Here is a 12,498-nt window from a genome sequence, read left to right on the forward strand (position 1 = left end):
CACATGATAGTTTATGGAAACAGCAGAGAAGGAAGCTTGGCTCTGAGGTTATGGAAACTATGTCAAACAATTAGAAGATCAGATATCAGATCACAAATGTTTCAGCATTTGACTCAAAGTGTTGAACTGTACATGTATCTGACCTGTCTCACGGTCATGCTGGACCTGAATCCTCTCGTCAGCGAAGGCCCGGAGCCAGCGTTGTTTATGCTCTGGCTTTTTGGCACACAGAAGGTGGACCTCATCACCAGCCAGCGACCGCAACTTCAGGGCATTCTTCACACTGATGTTGAAGTCCTTCTCCTTGCCGTCCTCCACATCTATCACCTCCATGTGGTCCATGTCCATCCGACCCTTGTAGTACAGCATGTCCCGGCGCAGCAGGTCCTGCAATGATAAGGATGCCAAATTGAGCCAAGAGTCAGAACTAGAAAGAGCCAACATGCCTGACCAGAAGAATAATACATGTCCTAGCAGAGGAGGTGGAGGAGAGAGAATAGGTGAGGCTACGGCCAGGAGCTTTGGGTAGTGATCAAAAGAACAAGATCTTGGATTGAAGTGTCTGAAATGAGTGTCCTCTACAGGGTGCCGAGGCTCAGCTTTAGAGATCCTTCCTCCTGGCTGCCTTCCTACTGAGATCCCGGGGCAGACCCAGAACTCACTGAAGGGATCACATATCCCTTCCGAAAACCTTGGGATCCCGCAAGAGGAAGGTTGCTTGTGGGAAGGATATCTGGAATATAATATGCATATCTATGTTGCACAGAATGACATTAGATGTCCATTGGAGTTCTATTAAGGACTTTACCTTTTGTGGATGTGGACAATAGTGAGCTATTGAGTTAATATGTGGTAATTACATTAAATATTTCCCACATATAAACATAAACTAATCATAGCTGAGTTACAAATTCACTTAAGTTGACTATTTTCCACTCTTTCAGGATTACTGGTTGGTTACTGTCACATACTGGTATCAGAGGAAAACTGTGTGAAATGCTGAGTCACCTTTTTGCAGTACACCATCTGATGATCAAAGAGGAAAAACATCCTCTGTTGACTCTTGGCCTGAGGCTGGGACAGCTTGGTCAACTCCCCTGAAAAGATGAGATCAGAGCTCCTGCTGAGGACGTCTTCACCCTGCAAGGATTCAAACACACGCCTGTTACTTGCTGCCCTGTTGCAGTTGCATTGAACAATATAAAGTGAGAGACTTTTCAAAACAAAGACACTTTTTGCCACACCTCCCAGTCCTCTATGGAGCTCTGCCATTGAGCGATCTTGTCAATGTTTTCAAGGCGCCGTTTCCTCTCGTTGATCAGCCTGGCCACATTCTTCATGGCGTTTAAGGCTGCCTCCACGTCTTTGTAGTCCCTAAAGATCAGACAATGAATCGTAGTTAGTGTGTGAAGCTGAAGCTTAAATGAGAAGTCTGGTGATGTTCTATATTTTTCTTGTAGTAAAGAAATTCTATCAAAAGTCTAAAATGAACAGTGAATGTATCCCACGAACAAGCTACATATATCTCCTCCCTGTGTGCTGCAGAGCACCATTGTTTATATGATAAAACTATTAAAAACACTTCAGTGAGCCAGACTATTGCTCCTTTATTACCATGAACACACACACACACACAAACACTAGTTCTTTCAGTTTAAGTAACGTTTGTTAAAGACTGCTGTGATCTGCTGTTTTAAAAATGAATGATGAGACTTTTGTGACTTCATGGTAAGAAAATATAAAATAACAGCAGCATAGTTCTGGGAGCGCGTGCTGGGTCAACAGTTTTGATATATGCTATGTCAGAAGTTTTAGGGGACTCTGTGGTAGGGCACCCACGGCATCTGTTTCACATGATTATACACTCATGAAAAAGTAGTTATGAATAATATATTCTATTAATAGAGCTGCATAAATCTGGCACACTGGACCTTTAAACAAGTTTAGTAGAATTTACCAAATTATACATAAAACGACTACACTACTACCAACTCCAGACAATAAGAATTCTGTGGGCAGATACAGTGCCGTGTTTTTCCCTGTGAGACATGCAGTGTGCACACACACACCTGTGCTGTGGGTTGGTGTATTTGAGCAGCTCAGCCAGCTGCAGCGGGTACTTGCAGATCTTCTGAACTGGGGTGAGCAGGAAGCCATCCAGAGAGATGTCGATCATCTTCTGAAGCAGTCGGCAGGCCTCAAAAAAGAACACGTATTTGTTGACCTTCATGAGCTTGGACAGCTGGACACAGGCGTTTGGATGGTTGTTGCAATACTCTGAATAGATCTGGAAATCTGTTTGCTACACATAAAAAACAGAAAGAGAGAGAGTTAGGGACAAGGAGGCTCTGACTTGATGCAATCACATCTACATTATTGATTATATCAATATTACTCTGAAAGTTTTAGAAAACAAAATGAAAAAAAAACATGAAGTGGAACAACTCAGAACTTCTGTCTCTGATTATCAGGATCATTTTCAAACACTGCAGCAGAAATTCATCAGCATTCATCCGGTTGACTGACTCGGCTTACATGTTCGAGGAAGCAGCAGCCGATCTCACTGAGGTGCGGCTGCTCCTTGTTGAACTTCTTTTCCAGGCCTTTCAGGAACCTCCTCTGGAACCGGTAGATGTCTTCAATGTTGCCAAAGATGGTGCGAAGCTGCTCTTCGTTAAACATGTCTGTCCTCTTGCGGCACTGTTTGATGTAACCCTAAGGGAGACCGAAAACATACAACAGAAATGAATACAAGCATAGAAGAGCATTTCCCACAGTTGTGGTAAAGGAACGAGTGGACAACATGGTTTTGACATGATCCCATCCACACCTCACAGATGTCTTTCAGGTGCTTGATGTAGTCCCTCTCTGTGCTCATGATCTCATTGATGACGTTAGTCCTCATCTGCTCTTTGCAGGGTAAACCAGGTCCCAGAAACAAACCCAGACCCGCCTGGTCCTCCTCTCCAGCCTGAGCCTCTTCAAGGTGGGCCAGATACTCCTCCATGGGTTCATCCTGGTTCACACGCAACTGTGGAGGACACAGGGAACATGAAAGCTTCTGTAACAATTCACTCTGTATGTCCTTTATTGTCAACACTCTCCAAATCGCACGAACGTGAACTGTAGTTCCCGTTCATAAGAACTCCTGAATTAAAGCTGTGCTGAAGTCATTAGATGACAGAGATGAGCACACAAACATTTTGAAGTCTGTTTTCTGTCAAGACATTTATCTCAAGGTTTTTTCTTACTTGTAGACCTCTGTGCAGGTGAGCTCTTAAAAAATAAATAAATAAAACATAAACAGAAATAAACAGAGTGTCATTTTGCAAATGATGATGTACTGATAACAGGAGGAGGTTGCATCTTACTCAGTCATTTATCAAACCGTGTAATTAAGAGCTGTGTCTGAACAGGACACTGTCTCACCCGTACAAAGCTGGCAGGGAACCAGCCCTCGCTATCCATGATGCGACCCCACCACCACTCCTTGTTCGTGGCATCCACTACTTCGATGACATCACCAGCCTTGAAGCCCAGCTCCTGGTCGTCCATGGTGACATGGTCCCAGAGGGCCTCTGCATACACCACGCTGCCATCACTGATCAGCTGCAGAGGGAGGAATACACATTTATTTCAGCACATGGTGTTAGAGTAAAGATTCATGGTTGATACAGGGACACTTTTTGTCATACAGGGAATATTAATATAAAATAGTAAAATGATAAAGTTCACTGATGTAAAATTAAATGTTACTAATAACAGTTTCATGGCCGAAGTGACGCCTCTGACCTCACTCCTCATCATCAATTATCTAATGTTAATTACTATAATGGTTATCATTACGTTGGATTGCATATAATGATGGTAATGACAATTTTATAATTATTTCAAGGCATTTGCTGTTTAATTAACTATTCGTCATTACAACAACATTAACACTTTGTCCTCACCAGTCTCACACACCAACACATCACTGAACACACACACATAACTGCCTCACTCCTAAATATCTAAACATGCACACACACAGACCACTTTTACTGATTAACTAATAAAAACATATACGTATAATAACCGGGAAAACTGCCAAAATGACTTTCAACACTGATCATAAATCACTGAATGCACTGAACAGAACTGGTATCAAAGTCCTTGTGGTCTGTTTTGATGTCCTGAGGTCAAAGGCAGCACCATCATTCAGCACACAGAGGTCACTCTGTTTCTATGTGTACCCTCCAACTTCATCAGTGGGCTTTGATACAGGCTAACACAGGGAAGTGGTGAGCAGACACTGGCTGCTGCTAAAGTCTGAGTGCAGAATGAGACATCAATGAGCTGAGGTTGAAGTGGACTAAGACATACAGCAGATACAGTAGAGGGAAGAGGAAGCATGCGAGACGGGGCAGGAAGAGGACGGAGCCAATGTTATTGATGAAGGCACTGCAGTGGTCATATTTCACACCACCTCAAACACACCGCCAGCTTCACTGCGTCAACATGGCCCCAGGCTCCATACAGACCATCCATTATGCTGCTAAGGCAGAGGAAATACAAACCCTGCCCTCCACCTCTACAGCCTCGTCTTTCACACAACCTCACTAATGTTGTTTCAAACACACAGTCATTTTTATTTTTCTTAGCTCCACTGATCCAACATGGCGATGAGGAAAACAGACGATGTAACTGTTGCTAAGCAACACACCCACACCGTCTTGCCTCTCTGCTGCCTTTCTCTCCAGATTCTTCTTTGACTACATGACACCACAATATCCTCTTATTAAATGCTGCGATAGTAAACAGCCACATTCAGCTTGCTGTAAACAGGTCGAGCATCATTCAAGGACCCATAGCTCTGATCGCTATGGAAACAGCAATGGCAGAAATACACACAGAGACATGCACAGGTGCATATGAGCACGATTCTCATGTGAGGCTTCTTCTGAACAGGCTTTAATTGGTTCTGAGGGGCTTGTGACTCTGGCATAAGCTTTTCTGGACACACACACAAACACCCACATATATGACCCAGGTATAATTTATATATCAATTATTATAATTCATATATGGATTATACCTGAAAATACATGTATGAAGTATACGCTACAAAGTGAAAACAATCTGAGAAAAATCACAGCTCACAGACAGGTTCAACCTGGATTCTTTTAAAGGGTCATGAAGCAAAGGTTGGTTGGGAACAGCAAGTTTATTCCATATTTGAATTCAACTGATGTATTCAAGTGATGCTCTCAAAATACACCTCAGAATAAAATAAATATGTGACAATGTATGAGGTGTCCCAGTGTGAGGCAGTGAAGCACAGGCAGAGAGCCGCAACATGGAGCACAGAGGTGTTTCCTCTGCAGCCACTTACAGAAAGACAACGTAAAGAGTGAGAGAGAATTTCCATCAATTTTTAAAACTGAAAGAAGACACACGATGGAAGCCTTTCTGCTCCCACTGCCTCTGCTCAAACAAAAATACTGCTTTTACTCACTAATGACTCCCTTGTCCTTCTGCTTTGCTGTTTAAAGTGTTAATGTAAAGGTGTAATGTGACAGTGCACACCATCAGTGCTCCTGTTACTGATATAGACACACTGGCAGGAGAGGTGATGACAACTATGAGATGATAAGATGAAGATGTAAGTTCTTTGTCATTTTCGTACATGTGGATGCGATTCTATAGTCAAATATCAGAAGATAAATGGATTATGGAGAATTTCTTTAGATATTTATCTGTTTGACAAACCAGGCAGAATATAGAAAAGTGTAGTCTCTTTAGCGAAAGTCAATAATGTCAGTTCTTTATTTCCACGTGGAGGTCACTGTGACTGGGAACTGTCCTGCCTTTAGTTATCGTCTCTCACTTCAAATACTGGATCCTCCTGTTAAACAGCAACATGGTGACAGCAGCAGATGTCATAGTGCACGTAAAGGCCGCTCTTCACACAAGCTTCTACAAGTGTTTCCAAAACAAACACTGCATCACGAAGGGTTAACATTTTTATTATATTACAATAATGTTCAATTCCAAGTGATAGAGCACACCCATTAATCCCTCATTCATGTCAACTGTATGTTCACAACACAATCAGGGTATCTAAGAGATGAGGAGCAGTAACAGGGTCACCACTGAGAGTTACATCGATTGGATCATCCAAACCAGAAAAAGAAAACACACGCACTCAAAGTGCCAAAGAATTCTTGTGGATGAGCCACAGTGACACAGTGTGGAAGAGATGCTGCTGTTTTACTCTAAATGCTGGGGTGGGCTCTGAGACCCCTGGAGGCTCCGCAAAGGTACTGCAGGGAGAGCAGCAAAATGGTTTTAAGCTTAAATATGTTTCAAAATACAAATGAACATTGTTATTAGATAAATCTGTATATTCATTAAAAAAATATGGGTTTACATAACACTGATGATAGGTTACCCACCCATGCGAGGAAGTCTTCCACAGCATATGCAGCAGGGGTCACTGCTCCTTCTCTCAGCTATGAGATCACTAGGCTGAAAAAGTGTATGGTTGGTAATTCTGTTTTGTTTTTAGTCAACAAATCCCATGTGCAGAATCAACCCAACAATGAGTCTGACTAACAAGTATGGCCTGTGTATCCACAGTCTGCTTCTTTCTCTGTTGCCAGCTGTTTTAGTAAATGACTGAATCAAACTCAAAGCTTCATGTTATCTATGGGCCACAGGCAGTGTATGGAAGTCAGAAAGTATTGAGAGACACATTGTTGGATGATTTTATGGAATTTGTTGACAATTATAGAATAGCATAAGCCTGTTCTTCAAACAGCACAGACTGTACTCCATCACGTCTGTTGTATCGGGCTGAGCAGATATCTCAAAGCCTGTAAATCACTGGCATTACTGAGAGGAAACCACCACCCTTTACAGCCTCTTATGCTCACATACAACAAATTCCTCTTGGCGACATGTTTCTGATCAGAATGAGTACACACTGAGTACACACATCATCCATTCTCACCCCACAGAACCTTCCCTCTCCTCCTTGTTGTACCTGTGTTCTGCTGCTGCCATATTGGACACCCATCAATCCCAGCAGTCCTTCTCATCAACAGGACAGTCCTCCTCTCGTTGGTGCCTCTGTGTTTCAGCTTATCTGGTTTCTTCCTCCATCTGAAAGCGTGTGTGTGTGTGTGTGTGTGTGTGTGTGTGTGTTTGTGTGAGAGTGTGGTGGTCTGTGTGGGCCCTACTGGAAGGCCAGCAGGAACATGAGCACCACGTTGATGATGATGAGCAGCATCATGATGAGAAACACCACCACCTTCTGAGTCTCCGGAGGGAGGTTGCAGCGCAGCATGGAGCTGAAGAATCCCATCCTCTGCCTGCTCCACCTTCCTGAGCCGCTGCCACGAGCCATCAGTCCCCTGGCCTCCTCCTCTTCCTCCTCCTCAGCACCACTGCCCCTCCCCCGTCGTCTTTCCCTCAACGCCGAGCCTCCACACCACACCGCGTCACCTCGTCCTCTTCGTCGACTATCTCCGTCACTGTCCTCTACTGCTGATCTCCTCCTCCACTCGGCTCCAGCGATCGCCTCCTCTGCTTCTCCTGCCACTTTGACGATGCCCAGCGTTGCCCCGGCCTGCCAGTGGAGGCTGGGTGCCTATCTGTGTCAGCGTATGTGTGAATCTGTGCTCTGTGAAGCTATTTGCGTATTACGTGCTGAGCATCCCCCCTTCCCCGTCCTCCTTTACTCCCTTTCTCCTCTTTGAGAAATAGGCACCTCCCCTCTCTTTTTTCCTCTCCGTCTTCCACCAGTTTATTCTTTCTTTTCCTTTTTCTTCCTCTTGTCTCTTTCTCGGTCAGGATGTCAAGATAAAAGACGGAGGATGGGATGCAGCATCTCTCCGGTTCATGCTCATGCCTCTGTCTTTACCTTCCTCTTTGTCCGTCTGTCCTCTTGTTTTCCAGCTTGTTCTTCTCTCACTGTAGCCTACATATGTTCAGATACCTCTCAACCACACCGGCCATTTGTTCTCTCTCTCGCTTGTTTTCTTCGTCTTCTATCCCTCCGTTTCTACCCACCTTTTCTCTCCGTTAAGAGCTCCTGCTAAAATGGTGCTCGGTGCTCTGCCTGGAGCTGTGCTGGCTCAGCCATCCATCTAACTAGCAGGATCACCCTCTTTTCTTTTTTTCCCCCTCTTTCCTTCCCATCCTTTTTTTGTGTGCCCACCCTTACATAGCTGGCAGCCAATCAGGATACGGAGTGTGTCACCGTATCCTGGATACCAGAATAGTTGAAGGATGGCCATAGCAACCTCTAGGAGGAGAGGAGGGGGTGGAGTGTTGGAATGAGAGTTGACAGAGGGAGGGGTATGGTGGAGGCCATGCAGAATAATTGACGGATCTCAAGGGAAATGTGTGTGTGTGTGTGTGTGTGTGTGTGTGTGTGTGTGTGTGTGTGTGTGTGTGTGCGTGTGTGTGTGTGTGCACGCATCTGTGTAGGAGTTTATGGTTGAGTGCTATTTGCTGTCTTCATATACATTTATAATTACGTTAATATTTATTATTGAGCTAAGAAATTGATACAAAATTTGACTGCAGTTGCAAAAGAAAAAACAACTAACAAATCAACAAATGGTATAATTGTTCCTGATATTGTTACAGTTCATAAGATAAAAACCAACAGTACATCATTCATTAAAAAAACTGATTCAGCAGTTTTTAAATCAAATATTACATCAGCGGAGGAAATAGTGAATCACAAAAACTTTTGTAGGAGCAATTTGGGGTTCAGTATCTTGCTCAAGGACACATGACATGCAGACTGGAGGAGCCGGGGATCCAACCACCAAACATCTGATTATTGGACAACCCGCGCCACAGCAGCAGACAGGGCTAGTAATGTGGAGGCAGCAGCAACGTTTGCTTCCACAAAGCAGAGGAAATATCTGTCTGTCAATGTTTTATTTGAAGCATGTGAAATATATATATATAAATTTTCATATGATATATTTGTCACACATTCACTGTATGTGACACCGTATGTGTATATGTGAAGCTGGTATCTGACTCGGTGGATTCAGGCCATTGTGTGACCTGAGAGGCAAAACCGAGGCCAAAAAATGCACAAAGCATGCTGCTTGTAGAGCTCACTGTATTGAAGGTACAAAAACCTTATCAGCTCATGTCTTCTATCCATCTATAACTATGACTAAACACTAGGGGTGCAACAATACATGTATCTACATTGGACCGTTCGATACAGTGGTCTCAGTTCGGTATGGACTATGAACCCAACAATACGCAATTTTAAATTTGTTTTATCAACTTCTGACGATGCGCTCTGTGCTAAAAGCTCAGTGGATCTGCACACGTCTCTGGACATCTTCCCGGTGTATGTTCTTCTAAACATGCTTCTACATGTGTAAATATGCTCTAAACATGCTTCTACATGTGTAAATATGCTACGTAGTTAATTAGTTACTCTTTTGTCTGTTTTTATGACTGGCAGTTTGCACGGGGTATTTTATTTTGAAAGTCCACCGGATTCTCTTTGCTTTTTCTGTGCCTGACTTCTGCCCACTCGAGGTAGTCTGTGTAAATTGCCGCACACTGCTCGCTGAAATCAAAGATCCTCCACCATCCGTTTGAAACTACTTGGGTTTTCGTATTAAGTATGACCCTGAAATTAAATTTAAAAACTGTACTTTTGAGTTGAAACTAGAAACAAACTAGAAACAATAAAGTACAAGTTAAAAAAGGCATGGAAATTTCTTTTTTTTGCATCAAAAAAATATCGAACCGTGACACTAAAGTATCGAACTGAACCAAACTGTGAATTTTGGTGGAGATCAAAGCTCAGTCATTCGTTTTTGAGCGTATTCATGCTGAAACATGAATAAATGAACAAGCAGTATTTTATTGAAATATGTTTCCTCCTATTCTTTGCTCAGCCTCTGTTGCTGTGAATAAAGAATAGAGAGTAACAGAGGATTAGCAGTAGCATACTGTGATTATTCTACTTGTGTTTCAGCTAATTAGCTTGTAGCAAAAAATGCTGATCATAAAATAATAAAAAGAGTACAGTCTAGACCTGCTCTGTATGGAAGGTGCCTGAGTTAACTATGTTATGATTTGGTGCTATATAAATAAAAGTGAACTGAAAAGTTGAATAATCTCCCAGAGCCGTATGTGACATATTCAAATCATATTCAGTTTGGTTCAACCAAATGGTCAAAATGCTAAAGATGAAGAGTTTACAAGAGTATATAACAGGGAATATGAGACAGAAAGGATGCAGATCTTCAGATTAGAGAAGCCATGGGCAAGTGGCCCCCATGAGCCAGCAGAACAACTTCAATGTGCCATGTCATTAACTCTACAAGTCTCTGAACTCTACTGGAGGGATGAACTCCATCCTTCTAAAACATATTCCCTCATCTGGTGTTATGCTGATGGTGGTGGTGGTGAGCTGTTCAGCTGGGTTGAGATGTGGTGATGTTGAAGGCCATAGCATCTACTTCACATCATTTTCACACTCATCAAACCATTCGGTGATCCCATGTGGCCTCGTTGGCATCTGCATCCATTATAACAATATAATATAACAATCCTCAGACATTTCACCTAACATTTGAGTCCTCATTCTTAGCACCACAGACATTCTGCAAGAAGCCACGCTGCATCATTTTGTTGACCGCTTATGTTCCTCGATAACAGACATTGATGACCCACAGGATGGCAGCAAAGTGCTGACTCCGTCTGCTACTCAGGGAGAAGAAGAAGAAAACTGGGCGATGTACTGCTAACCCATAGACATATATACATAGACGCCGCATTGAGCGGGTTGGTCGTTGGTATATATAACCAGATCCTGAAATGTAGATGTGACATGAGGGTTTTCTGAATAAAGAGCATTACACGTGAACATATATACATACATATACACACACATTATATATATGTCACACCGTGGTGATGTCAAGCTGGGTTTTTGTTATGTCTTGTCATTTCCTGTTTTATTTTGAAAGTTAACTCTCCTCTCGTTTCAGGTCACTTGCCCTTCCTCATGTGTCACCAGTCTGATTGTCTTCCCCGCCCTGATTGTTTCCACCTGTTCCCCATTTCCCTCATGTGTATATATAGTCTGTGTTTCCCCTTTAAAAAACATCTGCCCTCCTGCTGTCGTCGCCGTCGCTCCTCTGGGGTCCGCCTGCTCTCCCCCGCTGCATAGGTTCTGCGGGGGGAACCTGAGTGGGTGGTGAAGCGGGGACCGTCCGCGGTTGTCCCAGTCCCGGCTTCTCTCCGTCTGTTAGCCCATGGACCTCTCTCCTGGGGCTGTCAAAAGTTTCTGAATCCGTGCCGACAGCCCCTTCAAAAACCTGTCATACAAGGCCGTATCGTTCCAGCCACTCACTGCCGCCAATGTGCGAAAACGAATGGCGTATTACTCACAGTGTCTTGGCCTTGGACCAGGTAGCTCAGCTCCCTGGCTTTCTCTCGGTCGGAGGAGACGGGATCGAAAGTCTGCAGCAGTGCCAATCTGAAGTCCTCAAACACCGAGGCAGAGAGTGGCTTGTCTGGACCATTCAGCAGTAGCCCAGGACCTCGCCCTCCCGGTGAGGTGAGAAATGACGAAGCCACTTTCGCTCGATCCGTGGGGAAGGCCTGGGGAAAGAGCTCAAAGTGAATATCACAGGTCGTGAGGAAAGGTCGACAGAGACCAGGTTCTCCGGAGTCGGCTCCGGAGGTGCCAGGCGAGGTCCACCGATGGTGTGCGGGGTTCGGGGCCAGGAGCTGCAGTGGCGGCATTCTCGGAAGCTGGGGTTGAATGGCTGTTAGTCGCAGCTGCGGTTAGCTCCGTCATCTGGCTCGTTAGGAGTGTCAGGTGCCCTGCCACGGCTGCCTGAAACTCCTCCTGGCGAGAAAGCCGGCCTCTTGAGCCTGAATGGCGCAGCCAAACCTTGTTCCGCTGAGTCCTACTGGCCGAAGTGTACTGTCAGGCCCAGAACAAAGCGGCAGACTCAGTCGCGGAATAGGCAGGTTTCAAGAGCTTTATCTTAGATTCTCCAGCGCTGAACACAACCGTCTACAAATTTACAACAAAAATGGCTACTCTAAGCAGCACTCTAACTCTAACTAAATCCTCTGCTACACTCTCTTTGAAAAAACAAAAACACTGAACTAGAAAGAAAAACGCTTCACCAAAATGGGAAGGAAAGATCTAATAAGTTTATCAAACAAAAAACACTCTCTCAAAATGAGGAGGAAACAGAACTATCATATCTTATGGCCTAATCACCTAAACTGGCTGGAAACAAAAATCAATCCCGAGGAAAAAAACTTTATCAAAGGAAAGAAACCAACAAACAGAAAACGATCCCGAGGATGAAAACAGGCTACAAAAACTCTTCTCTCTTGAACTAAAGGGCTATGAAACTTACAAAACAAGGACACAAGGAACAGGCTTGGAGGCAATGGAAGGGCTTGGGTGCGACGAAACAGGAACGAAGACACTTCGGCACA

At 44.0% G+C, this 12,498-nt stretch overlaps 1 protein-coding gene across 5 annotated transcripts in view; it reads right to left on the reverse strand.

Moving 5' to 3' along the window:
* Positions 1-12,498, reverse strand: part of arhgef4 (Rho guanine nucleotide exchange factor (GEF) 4) — an 86,515-nt gene that overhangs the window by 3,456 nt on the left and 70,561 nt on the right. For 3 of the 5 annotated variants that reach the window (XM_027275415.1, XM_027275416.1, XM_019253555.2), the window contains 7 exons: positions 3,430-3,609; positions 2,831-3,031; positions 2,536-2,715; positions 2,070-2,302; positions 1,245-1,374; positions 1,009-1,140; positions 144-387 (listed from right to left, as the gene is read on the reverse strand). In XM_027275415.1, coding sequence (XP_027131216.1) covers positions 144-387; positions 1,009-1,140; positions 1,245-1,374; positions 2,070-2,302; positions 2,536-2,715; positions 2,831-3,031; positions 3,430-3,609 — 1,300 coding nt within the window. Of the gene's footprint in view, positions 1-143; positions 388-1,008; positions 1,141-1,244; positions 1,375-2,069; positions 2,303-2,535; positions 2,716-2,830; positions 3,032-3,429; positions 3,610-6,437; positions 8,257-12,498 lie in introns of those variants that run through there. The other 2 variants (XM_010754240.3, XM_027275417.1) reach the window with 2 other exon arrangements.

The sequence above is a fragment of the Larimichthys crocea genome, unplaced genomic scaffold (assembly GCF_000972845.2).
Source record: "Larimichthys crocea isolate SSNF unplaced genomic scaffold, L_crocea_2.0 scaffold125, whole genome shotgun sequence".
Classification (NCBI taxonomy): domain Eukaryota; kingdom Metazoa; phylum Chordata; class Actinopteri; family Sciaenidae; genus Larimichthys; species Larimichthys crocea.